The sequence below is a fragment of the Syngnathus floridae genome, chromosome 2 (assembly GCF_059516105.1).
Source record: "Syngnathus floridae isolate MCC-2025c chromosome 2, RoL_Sflo_1.0, whole genome shotgun sequence".
NCBI lineage: Eukaryota > Metazoa > Chordata > Actinopteri > Syngnathiformes > Syngnathidae > Syngnathus > Syngnathus floridae.
Genome location: NC_142414.1, coordinates 11,535,592 through 11,553,953, shown reverse-complemented (window position 1 = coordinate 11,553,953; position 18,362 = coordinate 11,535,592). Strand labels below are relative to the sequence as shown.

The 18,362-nt window shown below is 43.4% G+C and overlaps 1 protein-coding gene across 3 annotated transcripts in view; it reads right to left on the bottom strand.

Annotated features, from left to right (window-relative positions):
- Nucleotides 1-18,362, bottom strand: part of LOC148401755 (uncharacterized) — a 180,809-nt gene that overhangs the window by 4,039 nt on the left and 158,408 nt on the right. For 2 of the 3 annotated variants that reach the window (XM_088357032.1, XM_088357041.1), the window contains one exon: nt 9,886-9,923. In XM_088357032.1, the coding sequence (XP_088213158.1) occupies nt 9,886-9,923 (38 nt within the window). Of the gene's footprint in view, nt 1-3,737; nt 3,920-9,885; nt 9,924-18,362 lie in introns of all 3 variants that reach the window. The other variant, XR_015853260.1, reaches the window with a different exon arrangement.

The following is an 18,362-nucleotide window of genomic DNA, read 5'->3' as shown; positions in this document are numbered from 1 at the left end:
GTTAATTTCAGCAGGAATTCAAAACATGTTGTGATGTCTGGATGTGATGGAAAAATCCACAGTGCATGTATAAACTGCCTGGGGGGGCTGTATAGTCCAGGTTCATTCTACAGTATTTGTATAAAATCGATCTGATTTCACCAATCTATTTATGCTATTGCAGTTTATTTCTTTATTCATTTAAATTCCAATTGATGTCTTTATTTTATTATTATACACCTTCTGCCTGAGGTATTCAGATTTCTGCTGATTAGCCAACTTCTCAAATCCAGCCTCACATCTTACACGTTTTCATTGACTTGAGGAAGACCTGTTGACCTCCATTCCTCCAGATCCACTATACACACACCCATGCATGCACACCACCTCAATGGGTCTCCTTCAATTCCAATCAGCACGCTCCATCCTGCTTTCCCAGTCTTTCTTTGCAAAAAAACGCCAGCGCTTGCTAATCTGTCAATCACAGCTTGTGGTGTTGACGGGGGCCCATGACGGTGGGCCCCGCACCTCCAGCGGCTTGCAGCTCAGAGAAGCTCGATGATTAACCAGGCAGGTACCGAGTCAAAGTGCTGACAGCAGGAACATACTGACAGCTGATTTGGAAGACAATGGTCCCTCTCCCTCTATTTAACTTGTCATGCCAGTCAAAGCATCTTTTCCAGGAACCCAAGTGGTAATATCTTAAAAGATGCAAGACGAAGAATTTTATTGGCAACGTTTCATGACAAAAAATGTCACAGCACACCACCAAACCAAAATGGGACCAAGAGTGCATTTACTCAAATAATGATGCCATTGTCTTAATTTACCAACAATTTGTTTGGTGTGAAATGTGTGGCTGTGTAAATGTAAAAACTTGACTTGACTATTTTCTTGTACAAATAGAACCAGGTGGGTGTGCAGGTTAACTGGACCTTCTGCCTTCAGTGAAAGAGCATTTACACTCAAATCCATAAATATTGTGACACAGCCAAAATGTTCATACTGTAAATATAACCACAGTCAATTTGAAATGAAACGAACAAGATGTGTTTTAGCTCCAGCTTGAAATTTAGAGTACGTACAGCCAAATCAGTTGTATGAAGGGACTGGAAGTAACGGAGCAATTTGCTGCTCAACTGTTCCGGGGCCAGGTGGGCATCGATGGCTGCCAATGGAAGAAGAATTTTGAATTAGGCAATGTGATTATCTGGGCAATGACTCAAAACAGTTTTTGAGGGCGAGGAAGTGGAATATTTTGCAACGACCAGGTCCATCACCTGACATGCATTTTACTTGCTGATCTTGTTTTACATTCAAAAAGATCACACTCATGTCCATTTCCCAATATTTATGGACCTGACTGTCGTCGTTCATCCTGTCACTATACAATGCTGGCACGGATAGATGAAATAAAACGACACTATTTTTAGTCAATAAACAATCATTCTCAAACCACACCTGACGATGTCTCTCGGCATACTAATGTGACCGGTAATCACTACTCTAACACTTTCCAATTATTAACCGCGCCTGCAGTGTACCATTCATATTGAAAAACTTTTTCCCTCCCTCCATTTCCTGTGTTTTGTGTCTTTACAGGAAGGAATGGACGACGCCGGCACATCTGTCAGTCAAAGCCCAGCCCTCCATAGTCAGCCGTCCATGCAACTTCACTGGATCCAGCACCTCCTCAGCTCAATGAGTAACTAACCTGCAGGTATTGAATCAAACTGCTGACAAGCAAGGGGAGGGGAGTGGAGGGCTGGCGAGACGAGGACTGTGTAGGTGGATGTGAAGAAAGCTACAAAGGGAGCGAGGAGGCTGGGGATGACAATCACGTCATTTTGTGGCCCACCTTGGTGACGTAACCTTTAACTTTGCAAAGAAAGATGGCTCCTTTCCTGTCCATCCACTTCCTCCTCCCCTTCCCACTCTAAATGGGCACCTTTTGATGGACTGTCCCTCATCTCGTCTCCTTAGATGCGTGTCGTCAGCGCTGCCATCACTACCCAGCTAAACATTAATGACTTTCTCGCCTGACAAGTGTTGGCGGGACAAAAGGGAGGTGAAAGGGATACTTGTGGACAAACCAAGGGATGAAAAGGAGAAGTGATGGCTTTATCTGTTTGACAGGTCCTCTTTTGCCTCTCTGAACTTGCGTATATGTATTTGTGCCATCAGCAGATTCTTGGCTCCGCATGATGGTTTTATTGCCCTGTTTTTCCTCCCCTCTTTGGAGACGGACCCCCTTTGTACTCTCATTGCCCCTCATCCTTCCTACTGGCATATCTGACATTCCTTCAAGTGTCTGTGCATGGCGGTGTGTGTTTTTATCAGCATTTGTGGGCTCACGTGTGCTTCCCTTGGACATTTTATTTTTGTGTGTCTTAGAGAAAGCATCCTGGACTTTGATGCTGCTGCTGGCACTGGTGATGGGGGTAGGGTCACGGGAAGAGATCCCAGAGGGACGTCCTGTGAGCCGAGAAGAGGAGGGAAAGGAGAAACAGCATAGTCTGTTGATCGGGATGTATGAGGAGGAATAAAGTGAAGATTCAGCAGAGCATAGCGATCACCAGATGCTGGCTTTAATCCCCAATAATGTTCTGCCAGGCTTACTGGAGCTGCTGTCTTCAGTTCCAGTTTGTTCTTGAGACCATTTTCAGTTTGGTCATTTTAGGTGCACGGTCAATTGGATGCTGGCTAATGCTCCTTGGTTGCTTTCACAGTATTCTTGCTTCATTGTCCAGTTGCATTTTAAGTGCCATCCAATGAGTTCTGAATCATTTGGCTGAATATGAGCAGATAATATTGCCTGACAGAATTCATTACACATCCACCATGTACACTTCCAGCTCCTTTAGTCAAATCTTTGGACACTTGTGTGTCCTCCAACCAAGCAGAATTCCTTTACTGTAGAGCCACAGGCCTCCTGTGGTGAAGCTACCCACTCGCCTTACGTCTCCCCAGGCAGCCTCTATCCTCCTCGGGTTCTCGAAGCAATGATTAACTTTGGTTCTGATCAATGCTTTTGCTGACTCTGATTCATCACTGGCGTCTTGCAGCTGCCATGTAAAGGAAGCGTCAACTCTGTGCTACTGGTGACAGAGCATACCCTCTCCATCAGTTACACAAGGGTGCACATGCATACACAGGAGGTGGCCAGAATAACAGACGCATGTGACAATGCCATGTAATCTAGCTTTTTGATGGACACACTACAGTTTGAGTTATTGTACATCAGGGGTGTCAAAGTCATTTTTGTCACGGGCCGCATCGGAGTCATCGTTTCAACGTCTTCTATAAACAATATAAGTAGGCTTCAAAACAAACTGATGATTGTTTGAATATTTTAAAAAGACAAATGATAATAAAAATTACAAGCAATGTCTCTATTTTTTTAAAGTGAAGACAATTTGTAATTTTAGTAATGACATCGATGCAAAATTTGTCTTCGCGGGCCACATAAAATGATGTGGCGGGCCGTATCTGCCCCCCAGGCCTTGAGTTTGATACCTATGTTGTAGATGCTTCTTCTACTATGTGCTGCTACGCACGATATCCCAGATCCGTCCATCCTCTTGTCAATCTAGCCCATTACTAAACGACAATCTGTGATTTTGTTTTTGCAGTAAGTTCTTCTTGCTGCAATATCACTGATAGATGGATGTAGAGAGAATGAGATAAATATAGGGAAAAAAGCAAAAGGAGGAACTAAGAGAAAGACTGACATCGCTTGTCACCCACCGGTGCTTTACCTTGACAGCAGGGGAAGCCCTGATTTCCTGAAGATGACAGGAAGCACAATGGCTGGGTGTTCTGTCAGCACATCCTTCTCACACGGCCCGGTTAATGATTCTGCAGCCACAGCCGAACTGGAGAGCGAGATGAACCCAGGGAGCCACGAGGAGGAAAAGGAGGTGGAGCGGCTGGCATTCTCCTACATTTGAGGTGTCATCACAGCCGCATTAGGAATGATGGGTTGTTTTTGTCATTTTAATTACCCTCAATCTGAAAATTTCAAACTCCCACCATTTGTTAATGAGGCGGAACAAAAAGAACATGTCACACATGTTTAGCATTCAACCACACTGTTAGTCATAGAGCTAATATGACACTGAATGAATGAATGAGTCTTGTACATTCTCAACACTAAGGAAGACAATTTGGGAAAATATTTTAAGTTGAGAGAGCTCAGGAGACTGCGTTGACCTCGGCCTTAACAGAAAGGGAGACAGACCAGGTGAGGCAAGTATAGGTAGATGACGAAGAAACAGCAAGAGACAACAAGACAACAAGAATTCGCTGAAATGCACCACGGGATTCTGGTTAAATAATAATATAAAGGATCATTTAAAAAAATTTAGCTAAAAGAATTGGCTGAAATGCACCACAGGATTCTAGTTAAAGGATAAGGATAATTTCAAAAAATATTGGCCAACGATCCAGGGTACTCATCGGCTGCCGGGTATCCTCACAACCTGACAGCATTTTGCATTTCAAAAGTTACATTTATAAAGTATAACAAGTATTTTTTAGGAAGGGGACCGTGTGTGTTTGGTGGTGGGCCCTAACAGCATATAATGAAAAACTCGGCTTTGCAGATTTCATTTATCGGGGGCATTTTTTTTGGAATGTAACCCCTTCGATAAATGAGGGAACACTGCATAGCTTTTGTCCTGGAGCTTTTGATGCTCCCTATATATAGCACGCTATACATACACCATATTGCTTTTGTAGCGTTCATATCTGTTTCATACATATCAATACATCAATCCATTTCCTCTACTGCTTTTCAATTGTCTCCCTGGAGACTGCGCCCTAAGAGTTGGTTCAAGTATTAACCCACTGCTGCTTAACAATATTACTGACTTGTTGTATGGATCAAAGTTATCATGTCGAGGACAACAGAGCCTTTCTTGGCCTGTACAGCCTGTCCACTCTGTCTTAAGCAGCCCATTCAGAGAAGCCACCCAGAGTAGCACTTCAGACGCTCCTACAACACATTTCCCTTTGGTTTTCTCCTCCTCCTACTACTTTTCGGCACTCCTTCCTTCATACACGAACGAATCATCTAATTCCACCTGTGACCCTTTTTTTCGTGGCCTGTGCACCCCACGTCCTTCTCTATCTGTCCATCCATCTTGCCGTCTGTCACCTGGCTGAGTAATCACATGCACATTTGATAAGGCTAGTTAGGTGGGTCATAAAAAGTTGATGCTTGTGCTGTTGGAGCCTCATTTATTATCCGTGCTAATGTAACAGTATGGAGTGGGACAAGAGCGAGATAGGAGTGCAAGAGGTTGTGGGGAGAGAGAGAGGCAGAGAGGCCACCGCATTAAGAGATCATTACCCGTCTATATGCTGTGTCCCTTGCTTTCAATGCTACATAGTAAGTCCTCTTTATGCTTTATGGCTTGGATGATGCCAGAGCTTTCTGTATTTAAGTGTTCCATAGCCACTAAGAGTTCAAGATGCTTATAGTACAGGACGCAGTTACCATTGTCTAACCGCAGAACTATTGGCTGAAGCTCTAATGCTTGCTTCTCCACTGTTTACCTTACATTTATGTGCATGCATTGGCTTTCAGTATGCATTATATAGTGTATGGTGCAATTAGAACAGCTGTAACAAAAACATACAATAGCTGCTTGTATTGGTGAGTGATATGCATAAGTCGGAACTCAGGATGTCTTTATTTAGCCTATTTTTGGAATGTTCTCACACAACACACATTAGATTTTGCCTCAACAAAAGCTACCTACCCTGGAGACTGCCAAGCTTAAACATGTCCAACCTCTCGTAGTGAAATATCAAATATTATTAAATCTTTCAAAATTTCAAAATATATTTGTTCAGTTTTCTAACCGACGTGTTCGGCAAAGATCCTTCATGTTCTCATAAAACCAGAAATATCCACCCTGTCATTTTCTACCCTGTCAGCAACCTCACATTGCTGTTTCTGTATGGTATGCTTGCAATTAATTTAGTCTGATCAATATGCTATTTGAATAAGGTAATATCTACCAATACAAAGCTCATAACCTTTTTTTGCGTAAAATGGAGCCACCTCCATGTCAGTCGTTACTGGATGTGTATATTGGTTATGTTGATTGGGATTTTTGCCTCAAAAGCGCAACCAATAAGAAAATATTGGAAGATATAATGTTAGTTTGCAATCCTCCCATGAAATTTTGCAAGATAATATAATACGCACAAAACTATAAGAGCAAACTCTCCACTCCCATTGTCCAAGGTACTGCAACCAAACATCAGACATTCTGTGAGGGGGGCATGATGGGAACAAACAGATGGTGTATGGGCACGTATGAGTGTGTTAGTGCAAGGGGAAAGATCTAGGGGGGTGCAGAGATCGTGATAGATTGGCCTGGGAGAACTACGATGCAGATCCACTCATCACGATTGATGTTCTGCCATTTTGCTTTAAGTGCAATTAAATTGGCCCCTGTGTTAAAAAGCTGGCTGAGGATGAGATTACGCTACATTTCCCTTGCGTTTTCCTTCACCTGCACATCCTTTCCGTACCTCCTTGCAGCTTTCTGTCTGAGCTTTCCTGGCATGATGCACAACTGTCCATAAGCTTGGACTTTTTCCACAAAGCCTGCATAGTAGTTTAGAAATCGATGCACCCGAAAAGTTGTAATGACTTTCTGGTTGTTGCCATACCGCAGAATTGATTACTTGTACATTAGTGCACGTTAATGTGTAATAATGTATTGTGATTACTGAGACAGGCAGAGAGGAAGTTAAACGTCTTCATGTGGAATTTATACAAATAATAGGAAACAAATGGACACATTGACTCTATCGATACTTAATCGATCTGCCCGGCGGCATTATATACCATTCCTCATTTTCACTGAATTTAACCTAAATCTTTGTGTTGTTAAGTAGGAGTTAGTTGATGTGCTACTGACGAAAAGGCCATTAACATTAAAACTCCTCTCGGACATACAGAAATGTCCAAAATTTCCATTAAAGTCCATTTCTGTTATTGTGATTTGCATATTGCCTTTCAAACACACGTTTAAAAAAAATCCATAGATATTTTGCAGGACTCACTACAGACTATTTCAACCGTTGTAAACAGTGTGATGTCATTTATGGGTATTGGCTAAGAGGCAAAACAATCCACTAGGCTACGCTGAGGAGTGTCTGAGTTGAAATCCTCCTCTTACAGCTTGGCCACTTTATTATGTCCTCAATTTTCTCCTAACTGGAAATATTTGCAATCATTCAAATTAAATGTCGATCACAGTCCAATCCATCTTTCTGCGTGTCGGTCTCCGTCTTGCTGCGAGCGTCGGTTACCTCTATCAGAGTCACGTTGTTAACCTTGTGTCAACAGTGGCGCAGGGCCTATTTGGGCACACTTGATGGATGGGTCTTGGTGGACTTGTCCCATATTATACACGTCAGCTGAGAGAGGTGCAGCACGCGTGTGTCACAGACTCCACCCACATATGCAGGCTCACGTGAGCTTGTCACTGTTGTGCGCCATGAAAACACGTTCAGGCCCAAATGGGTGGAGCTCTGACCCCACAATGAAAAACTTTTTTTTGTTGTTAAATTGACCCATGTCCTTTGCATTAACTGCAAGCACCTCTCAAGGAAAAATTAGCTCTGCAAACTTCTATTGTGAAATTTTGTATCTAAGCTTTTTCATTGTAATTTTGCTTGATACTAGGTGATAGCTGTTGTTTAATGGTGTGGAATTATTTGTAATATAAATATTAACAAAGGTGTCCTTGTCACCTACAACTGCTGCTTCTGTGACATGTTTGTTTGCATCTAAAAAAAGTAATATTAAATGAATGATAACTCCAAATGTAAGCTTTTTTTTTGCATCCTATGGAAGCAAGGCTGTTGTGGTTGGTGCCTCTATGTCATTAGATGCAATCATTTAGTGAGTTTCTGTTTTGTTATTATCTGTCTTTTTCTACCAAAACTGCATCCGGTTTCATCACCATATGGTTCAGGGGCAGAGATGGCATCGGCACATGACTGATCACTCGTCAATAACGTGAGTTCATGCAGCATCATTAGTCATCAGTGCTGTCCTGTCACTTCACACAGCTGCTCGCCATCTCTTCCTCCTCCTCTCTTTCTTGTTTTTCTCTTTTTGACCAACTTTCTCACGTGTTTTTTCACTACAGTGGATGCGTGTGGGTTCTCGGGGCTTCCTGCGGTTAGGAGTGCAACAAAACTACGTAAGAAGGCTAAGAGTGTCGCGTGTCATGCGTAGGCGGGTGAGTTTAGCTCCATGCCATGTGTTCTTTTTTGTCTTTCTAGAAGGGGGTTGTCATAATGTGTCGTCCACTCTGGCTCAGAGGGTCAGATTAACAAGGAGCCTGGCTCCCTCTATGCAGCGGTCCCCTCACAGAGCACAATGACAGGAGCGATCCATCACTTCTGTCTCTAACAGGGTGGGGGTCACTGGGGGTGGAGGCAATGGGTCTGGCTGATGGAGGGTTATGGAGAACAGGATGGGGCTGGTTAAACTTTAACCAGCTCTCTTCCTACACACTGAAGATCGCATTCAGTAACCATTCTGGGATATGGGGACATTTTGATGTTTGCTCACCCAAGATCCGTGACCTGCCGCCCACTGGGACCCTCTTTCGCCCACTCACAACCCCTGTTTCCATACGGATCACTATGGTCAGACATCAAACTTTTGGCAATAGCGTGGGAAGAAAGTAATTCTGAGGTCTTCCACCTATGGGCTCTAGTTTTATTTTTATAGAGAGTGCATCTGCCTGTGGATTCCCAAATTTGGCAGACCATTCTCATTCTCTAAGCCTAACCAATATGCATGTGTCGGCGCAGCAGAGCATCACTAGTACAGAGACAATTGGGTGGCAGAAAGTTGACCTAAGGAAAGTCAAGCCTAGGCCTAATCATATCATGTCTGATCACAGACACAGCACCTCTGGGCTAACACGTTTTTTGATGAATTTAATTTGGGTGCAGACAGACAAATACTGAACTATGTGGACATGTGTGGTGGATTGCAGGCATGAATTTGTGAACAGCGGGAATCAAATCCTTCGAGTAACTGTAGATGTCAATTAATTGAATGTGTTATTATTGTTATTATCAATAATTATCGTTATTATTATTAATATTATTGGTGATGTTGCACAAGTATGTCCAAGTGCCCACCTATGCCAAATTTGCCCTTGTCAAAAAACAGTTGTCTGCTCTCCAGTGTGTTGTGACTATCAGTGCATGAATTTAAAAGGATGTATTTAAGTGGAATGAGAAAAGCCGCTGTGATCGGACATGACTGAAGTCAGCTGTGATCACTACCACAGTGGGGTAAATCTCCTTCTGTCAGCTCTGCTGGCCTGCGCTCGTCTGAGAAATGACCAACACACAAACAGGCATTTGTACGCATCAAACAAAACTTCAACATGCATGACATTCCTTCCATCTGCCTTGCTTCTGTTTGCGTGCGTGTGCCACTTTCATACACTGTGTCGACACTTTCACAATAGCCATTGCCACTGGATCAATAGCAATAGCCCCGCTTGTGATTGCAAAAGGGTTAGTCCCGGGGCACGTCATGGTTATGGCATGAAAAATGATAGCTGGCCTTTTGATAGTCATTTAATACACAGTTGCACGCTTTGATAGAATTTGGCAAAGCCCTCTCCCCGGTGAGTTAACAATGCGTTCGCAAAATCATATTTCCACGGCGGCCCGTTCAATCTTTGGCCCCAGCTCCGGGAAAAACTGCAGTGACAAATGGGATGTGAGCGCACCCTGGGTGGCTGTGAGTCACGTCAGGTGCAGAGCAGGTTGGAGGTATTAACCCAATGTGTTCCTGTTCACTGGTCCAATCATCTCCATTGATTGAGCAAATGATTGAGAGGGTCTTACCTTACTTTTATGATACCAGCGGGCGGAGTTGAGGGCTGCTGTAAGGAGAAAATACATAAAGGCTTAGGTTTACTGTTCAATGCGTCTATACACAGAATACTGTTAATGTATATACATTTGCAAAAAGAAGGAGCGTGAAGGTCTTGTTGAACTCCATTTTTTTTTTTTTTTGCACATGTCCATAAGGGTCATGTGGCGGCAGTTTGATTGAATTAGATTTGATGAGATGACTTGGCTTTCCACGCACAATTAATAATGCAATGATTTCTGCCCATTTGACATGGGGAGAGTGAAGGGGCGACAGCATGCTTTGAGATGGGCAGTCAAATAAGGGGAGGGGGGGCGTAAGGATTTAAGCACTCTTGGGCTGAGAAGGAGGGGAACTGGGGAGATGTCCATTTGTACAAACCTAAGAATCTGTCATGTGTCGGGTCACGTTTTCTTCGCTGAAGCACTGAGGTGCTTTTGACAGCCACGACTTTCTCTCCTTCAACCGTGCGGCAAATGTTATTACCAAAATTGTGTTTGTGGTGTTGCCGAGGCCCGAGACTCTTGGGACAAACGGCAGGGTCACGACAACAGTGATAGGCCGAGAGGGGGGGAACAACCAAGTTTAAAATTGTATTAAGAAAACAAAACAACAAAAAGAAGATGCATAAAGAGTAAACAAACAAAAGAATGATATTGTCTTGTCCAATTAGCTTCACCAAGGTTTACCCCAACCAGCATAGAGTATATCCAGGCCTTTGTTAAAGATTTCCTACTTCGGGTCTCTTTGGGCACAGACTTTTAAATATTTCAGCAGTAGAAATTAACTGAGGCCTCAGGGGGGCAATCCTGCACCCGATTGCCCCGGCCTTGCGTTTATGACTCAGTGAGTCTCGGTTTGCCTTGATGAGGGAGGCCATTGGTGCCCAATGTTCAGGTCGACATCTCCCTAACCTTCACAAACAAGGACCAAGGGAGCACCTGAACCAGAGCTCCTCTGTAAAGCACAATTACAAGCTAAAGGCAGGATTTTGTGTTGGTATATGTGTATGATTTCCCCTTTTACAGCTCACTATCAATCTTTAATGAGCCAATGAATATTAACTGGATTTGTAGAAGCTGAGTGTCGACTCCCGTGAGTGTAAGCTTGGGGCCCAAGCTTTAGGAACGATGGAGAAAAGAAGGGACTGGATCTGGAAGGTGTGTGCATGTTGGGGGAGGGTGTGCTGTATATTGTGATTAAATGCAAAAAGTGGTTATACTCAATTGTGATTACAATCAGTCACCACGGCGAAGACAATCGATGAGATAGTAGTCTGAATCCCCGCCTTGAAAGCCTGGGCAGAATTACTATGGCGCAAATATGTGGAAATAGCGCTGCCAATTTAGTTCCAAGATATAGACAAATCTCACTTGTGACAATTGGTCATTAATCACGGCTAAAGCTAAACGCACCCCCTTGTCTGGTCCTTGATGTTGGCCTGGAGCATTGCCAGGGCTCTGCCCCAGGACCGGGGTTCCTCCCCTGACTGACTTCATCCCCTGCTGGGCTTCCTCTTTGTCACTGTGCCGCTCACTACTGATTAATGGACGTAGTCTTGTGATTAGAAGACTCGGACATGGCTGAAGTCGTAGTCTAGTGGACTTAGACAGATTAGGTCTTGATTCTTGACCCCTACGGAGAGACCCCCGAGGTGGGGTAGCCCAAGGGAGCCTGGTGATGATGGCACCTCTCACACTTGTTTTGCAAGAGAACATGTTTATGGCTACTTAGAGGAAATTGATTTGATTGTGCCAGAAACGCATGTGTGAACACGCTTGGCATTTTTATTGGCGATTTGTCTTTTAAGTCACAGCCGAAAAATTTATGCCCACAGTGGGCGTCAGGAGAGTGGCCGCCTGGTGGTGTTTTGGAGCGTAAATATTAATAATATGCGTGCATGCCCACCGGCATGTATGGACTGCGCATGTCACGATGAGCGATGGACTGAAGGTGCACTTTAACTGGGTGTCAGTCATCAAGTATTAACATAGAAGGACTCAAAGTTCATAATGGACGCACTGACAGGATAAGAACACATTCATTTTGTGAACTGCTATTAACAGCCTGGCCCTGCCCCTCTCAATTTAACTATTAAATGAAAATGTTTAAACATGAGTTTCTAACTGTACAATTTATCAGTTCTTTGAAAAAATACAACGACAAATAATATATATATTTTTTTCTCCAATCAAAACACACCACAGCTTTCATGATCTATATTTTTGTTGACCCGTTTTCATTTCCAACAGTGCTCATCAGTCCTGTTCCTGATGTCTACCAATCAGCTCCCCCTGGCCACATTGTCTGTTCAGTTTGCTTGAATTTGGTCCTCTGGTTTATCTTATTGTTAGTCACGTTAAACTAGTGTTATGTTTCTTTTTATGTTGATTTTATTCCTATTATGTTACTGTATGTGGAAATAACCCATGAGAAAGAGAGAGTGACTTGCTTCGAACCTTGACTATGTTTGGCTCGTATTCGAACACCTCTTCTGCCCATATCTCAAAACTTGCGGGAGGCCAGAAATATCCAGAAAAACACAATCAATCACATCATGATGAACTTGGAAGGATGATGGAGTCAGTTAAGGAAACAACAGCAATTGAGTTATGCAAATAGCAGAATTACCTATTGATTTGTAATTCATTTATTTTGACACACATTCACAACTGCCGTGGTGACACTTGCAGCCACCTTGAGGTCCCTCTGCGTTAAGACAAATCAAATTCGTCCATCCATTCTTTCTTTCGCTGCTCATCCATCAGCCTCATTGCATCACTGCTGACAAAACTGATGTGTGTAAGTGTGTGTGTGTGTGCGCACAATCTTGACCGAGCAACCTCCACCTATCTTGGAGCAAGCTCCGGATTTAAGAGCAAATCAAGTCATACATGAAAATGATGGACACCGAAGGACACATGCACAAAGGTTACATCCAGAGTCTGTTTGACTTAATGTCTTCCAGCAACTTTAATATGGATCTGTTCAGTCGCCATTTATTTAAACACTATATTGATTGTACTCTTTCTTCTGGTAAAAAGGTTCCATAGAAGTCCGTGTTTGTCTTAATGATGGACTGTGTGCAATTACGTGTGTGTGCGTCTGTGTATGGATGCCGGGATCTGTTTCAACCAGAGTGTATGTTAATGTGCAGAGAGAGAGAAAGCGTGTAAGAGAGAGAGTTATTTGGTCGTCCCCATGGGCCAAGGCTTCTGCTCCTCTCTCAGGTAATGGAAGCAATGTGTCCATAATCCCAGTGAATGACTAATAAAAGAAAGTAGCGCCTTGGGCCTGTTCCCTCAGCAATATTATGGCTGGGTATTAAACTGAGTGCCTGTGTAATACTGTCAACTCACAGTTTTCTCAAACACACTCCACATGCCCCATATTTATTTATCTGTCTCGCATATCGACGGCACTCTTTATGAGGGGAGATTGTTCTCATCAGCATGAAAGCAGTTTATAAAACCTCAGATGCGTTGGATCCATACGTTTGCGAATGACGCCTTAATGGAACCCAAACGCAGCTTGAATACTAATCAGGCATGACACGGTAACCCGCAACCCTGCACCTGATACCTACATGTTGGCTTTAAATGCTCTTTAATGGTCGTGTTAGTGTTATACAAGACGCTCATTAGACACTTTAATTGGTTTGGCTGCTGTTGACAGCGGTGTTCATTGGCCTTGTGTTAGTACGGCGGCTTTCAGGATTGCGGGGTTGACTAATAGGGGATGTCCGGGCTGAATGGTTGATTTTGACGAGTGGGGCGTAGCGTAGCAAGAAGATGTCACAGTGAGGAGTTTAGGAAAGGCACTAAATATACAGGCCAAGTTCATAATGTCACTTTGCCATTTAGTCCATTGGCTCCAAGGCCAGGTATTAAATGGTCGTTAGAATTTTCCATTATTTCATTTCAATTAATTTCTATCTAGCTCACTACCACCTAAAGCAGTGTTTTTCAACTTTTTTACCATAACAACCAATATTAAAATACAAGTAGTAGTGTTATGTTTCTGTTTTCCTTCTGGCATTTAGCGCCCTCCACCTCCTTTAGTTATCATAAGCTGTATGTTAGTCTAGTTCACCTTTCTGACATTGTTGTTTTACGCCTGTTCTGCATTTCACGCTTATGGTCTGCATTGGCTTTGGAAATAATTCTCGAATTGCTCAATGATCTCAATGTTAACCTATAAAAATTGAGTATAATATTGGTTCAGTGATATTATTGTGCAATGTCTGTAATGGGATAAAACAAGGTCACATATTTTAGTTGTGCATGTGAAAGTGTGACACTTAAAAGCTTGCTCTTCTTCAAACCAAAAATCAAAACAACTAGTGGAGTGCTCATGTTTATTATATGCCATAAAAGCTGTGAATGTGCTGTGTAGCCCAGTCTTCTCTCTGCACCGTCCCAGGCTGGAACTGTAATTTTGATTGATTTGGGTCTTGGACATGCATACTTGGCGGACGCTGACTGTTCTTCATCACCAGTCATGGCTAAATGGTTTAAAAGCATTGATTTGCCTGAATTACAACAGGGCATCAGACCTCTCAACTGCCTTTGTATAGAGTGTGAGTTGGTAAATGGTGGTGGTGGGGGGTAAAAGACAAACCTCACCTCCACATATCATAACACTGGCTCAGCTCTCGGTTTATACCATTGCTTGCACGGACACCACGGCCCCTCCCTCATCATCTCCATCCCATCGATTTGCCCCATAAAAGGTGTTTAATTCAATCAAGAGGAAAGAGAGTGCCTGTTTTCTGGGTCCCTGTCGATAGCTGTATAATCAGTTTGAGTGGGCCAAGACCTTCCTCCTGTCTCACTCTCGCCCACACGAGCTCGCAACCTTTTTTCGACCGAGCAGTGCGGTTCAGCTGAGCTCATCACAGAATCTTTGTGGAGACCGGACTTTGATACAATTGCGGTAAATCCTGTAATATCACAATGAACCAAAAAGGATGGAGGGCAGACACAGACAACAATTTACCGAGGGCCACAAAAAACATGGATGAACATAGACACCCCCTGTTTAGAGGTGGAGGTGTCACAGGTATCAGAGAAGATTCCGAAATCAAAATTAGCAGCATTTCTGTTCAACTCTACCATTCAGTTACTCCTAGCCATTTTAAAACTGTTAATACACCCTGTTGTGAACAAGCAAACTGAATATTGGACCCCAGAGCAGAAAGCAAGCAAACTATGTGGAAACAAACAAGGTTTCCTTGAAAGAAAGAGCACAACAATGTGAGCAATAATAACATAGTGTACAATGAAAAGCTGCAACAACAAAACGTTGATGTGGAAAACAATATGTAGCGAGAAAGCATAACTACAAAAAGTGGATGAGCAGAGCCATAGCAGGAAGTACAGATGCTGTAACAAGAGAAATAAACGTAAGTGTAGAAAAAAAACATTATGTAAGGAACTCAGCTCCATAGAATGTAATTACGTACACAAGACCAAACAAAAAGAGCGTAAAGAAAGAAATGGAATTTAATCTGCACAAGAGTAGAAGACAGAATCTGAGATAAAAACAAGAACCAAGATCTATATGACATGGAGTAAGAACGGCGGAAACTACTTACTGTACATGCACGTCACAAAAACGTGTGCGCCATCACAAACGGAATTAAAAAAACAGTGGAAAAAAGGTGTTTTCATTTGCCCTCCCCAGGTGAGTCAGATGTTTGATGTAATTTACACTCAATTTATATCCATGTCAATCAGAGTGCCTTATAACATGCTGTACTTGTGTTCGTGTAGATAGTCGACACGTTCGAGAACACAACCGCATGACATGTAACCACCAGACAATAAAGTGAACAAAACAATAAAAGCTCAGATTCATCAAAATCACACAAGGCTCTGCAGCCCAGTAAATTAAACAATATTTCATAATCACTCTGACAATAAGACAAGAGACAGCAATTTGGGCTAAGAGCTCTTTTGTGTGCACACACACGTACACACACACACTGGCACGCAGGCACAATCATCACAGCGGACATGCTCTGGAGACCCGAGACACTCCCCGAGTACCTGCCCAATCAACTGTCCAACAACAGACACCCAGCCAACCTTCATTTATCTTGTCTGTGTGCGTGTGTGTGTATGAAGCTAATTACCACTATGAACCATCCCACACACAGATCCAACCCAGACATTGTGGCGCTGTCCAGGGACACGGGAGGTGGGTAATTAGCTTTCCATTATTACAAAACACACACACAGATGCACACACAAAAAGCGTAGGAGGTTTCGGGGTTCTGTACCTGTTCAAATAAATCGCGACCATGTTCTCTGGATGAACCCCGTCGACAAAATATGAGAGTACGGTGATGCCTTGAGATACGTCTTTAATTAGTTGAATGACCACGCACAAGATTTAAGACACAGTGTTGTACCTGAATGACTTCAATGAACTAGTTCAAATTTTGGGCCAATGGGTTTTGAACAGTAAACTCAATCCAGTCTCTCGTATCTGGGACTTTATTCTCTCGGTCACGACCCACAGTTCGTGACCATAGGTGAGGGTAGGAACGAAAAATCATCCCTTTTGAACTGATATAAAGTCTTCATTCCTGCAGATGCTGCACCGATCCGGCTCTGGATCTCCCGCTCTATCCTTCCCTCGATTCCTTATCTCGACTGCATGAAACTCGGCTGACCCAGCTACCTCGGATCCAACCTACCTAACTTTCTTGTCTGTATTTGAGTCTACGTTTTGCCAACAGACAAAGCTGCAAGCTCAACAGGACTCTCTCTGGAAAAAATCCCTACTCTCATAGAATCCAAACTTTGCACCTGATGCCATATTGTGAGAAAGCAGAGTGAAAACAGAACATCTTCCAATAATGCCAAGCTGGCCCAAATACAAAAACATCTCACCTCTGTTCCAGCTGTTGCCTGGGAGCATATAATCAAGTCAAAATCCCCAATTCCCATCCAAGCGCATGCCCCTAAAGCAGTTACAAACTTCCCCCCCACATGGTCACGGGCATCATCATTTTCCAGCGAGCATCCATCTTCGGCCTGCGATTAATTCTCTTCATTTCCAAGCGCAGGCCATAAATCCTGGCACACTTAATTAATTTCACGGCCAACGCGGGGCTCCTGTAAAGCGGGGATTGTTCTTGCAAAAGCCCATATTAATTATGCTCTTTTACAACCATCTCATTGAAGGCTGTGTTTCATCTTTCATGATTACATTTCCAACAACAACAGGGCAACAAAAGGAGTCTCATTATGGATTTGGTGGCACGTTCGCATGTAATAAGTCAATGTGGCGCCGACGTACTGTGACACTACGCGTGTAAGCGTCCATATTTTAGGTTGACGATTTTAGCTGAGAGGACAATCGCAATGTGAATGTGAAGGCCTTTGCTTGCCTGCTGGTGTAAATTGCGTTGATGAAGTTAGAGGCGATTATTGTCACGTTGACGCTGTGCTGATCATTACTCTTGTGATGGAGCTCAGTGGGCCTCCGAAGTCGCCTGATGTTGTCCGCCCTCCTTTCCGCCTCCACTCAACACACAACAGATGCTTTGGGTCACGGGATCTAGGCGTCATAATAGCGCATGGGTTAAAATGAGCTAACACGACCAAGTGGTTTGGAACTTTTCAAACCGGGGTCACAGCTGGTGTGTGCCCTGGGTCAGGCCTTAGTCTTGATGGGTGATAACGCCCGTGATAACCATCACCTACGCATGCTCTCGGCTTTTTAACCTTCCGCCCACACGCTCCACACGCCAATGACAATATGTTGTATCCATGAAGTGATGTAGTGGCATTGTCATCGGCATCTAGTTAGTGGAAGATTCCAAGCACAAATTGCATGCGGCTTGCTAAAACATAACAGAACAGGAGTCAAACTGCCAAATGGCCTTCTGCGTCCTTTTATGAGGTCCGCCAATAATTGTGCCCATAATTTTTCCCTGACTTCTGTATATAATATAAATGTCAGGGCAACAGTATTACGAGGTGATTATTAGGATTTCCCCGGCAGCACGGTGGAGCGTTGGTTATCACATCCACAAGGTGCAGGGTTCCATTCTGGCTTCGGTCTTCCTGCGCGGAGTTTGCATGTTCTCCCTGTGCCTGCGTGAGTTTTGTCCGGTTTCCTCCGACCTTCTAAAAACATGTATCACAGGCCCATTGACCACTCTGAATTGCCCATAAGTGTAATTGAATTTTGCGCCATCCAGTGGTGAACTATTACAATGCAATGATCTAAGTTCGAAGCGTGTGCATTTTGAAGCATGCGCACCATGGAGCCAAAGAAAGACCACACTTAGTGGGCCTACCAGCAGAGGTGCAACCAAATTGGCATCGCTAACGACCTCTAGTATTCCCTCAAGTGACAAAGGAAGTGCAATGCATTTGTTACACATGCTGTAGTCATTAGCCATCAAATTTGTAATCAGGTGATAGTCTCATTC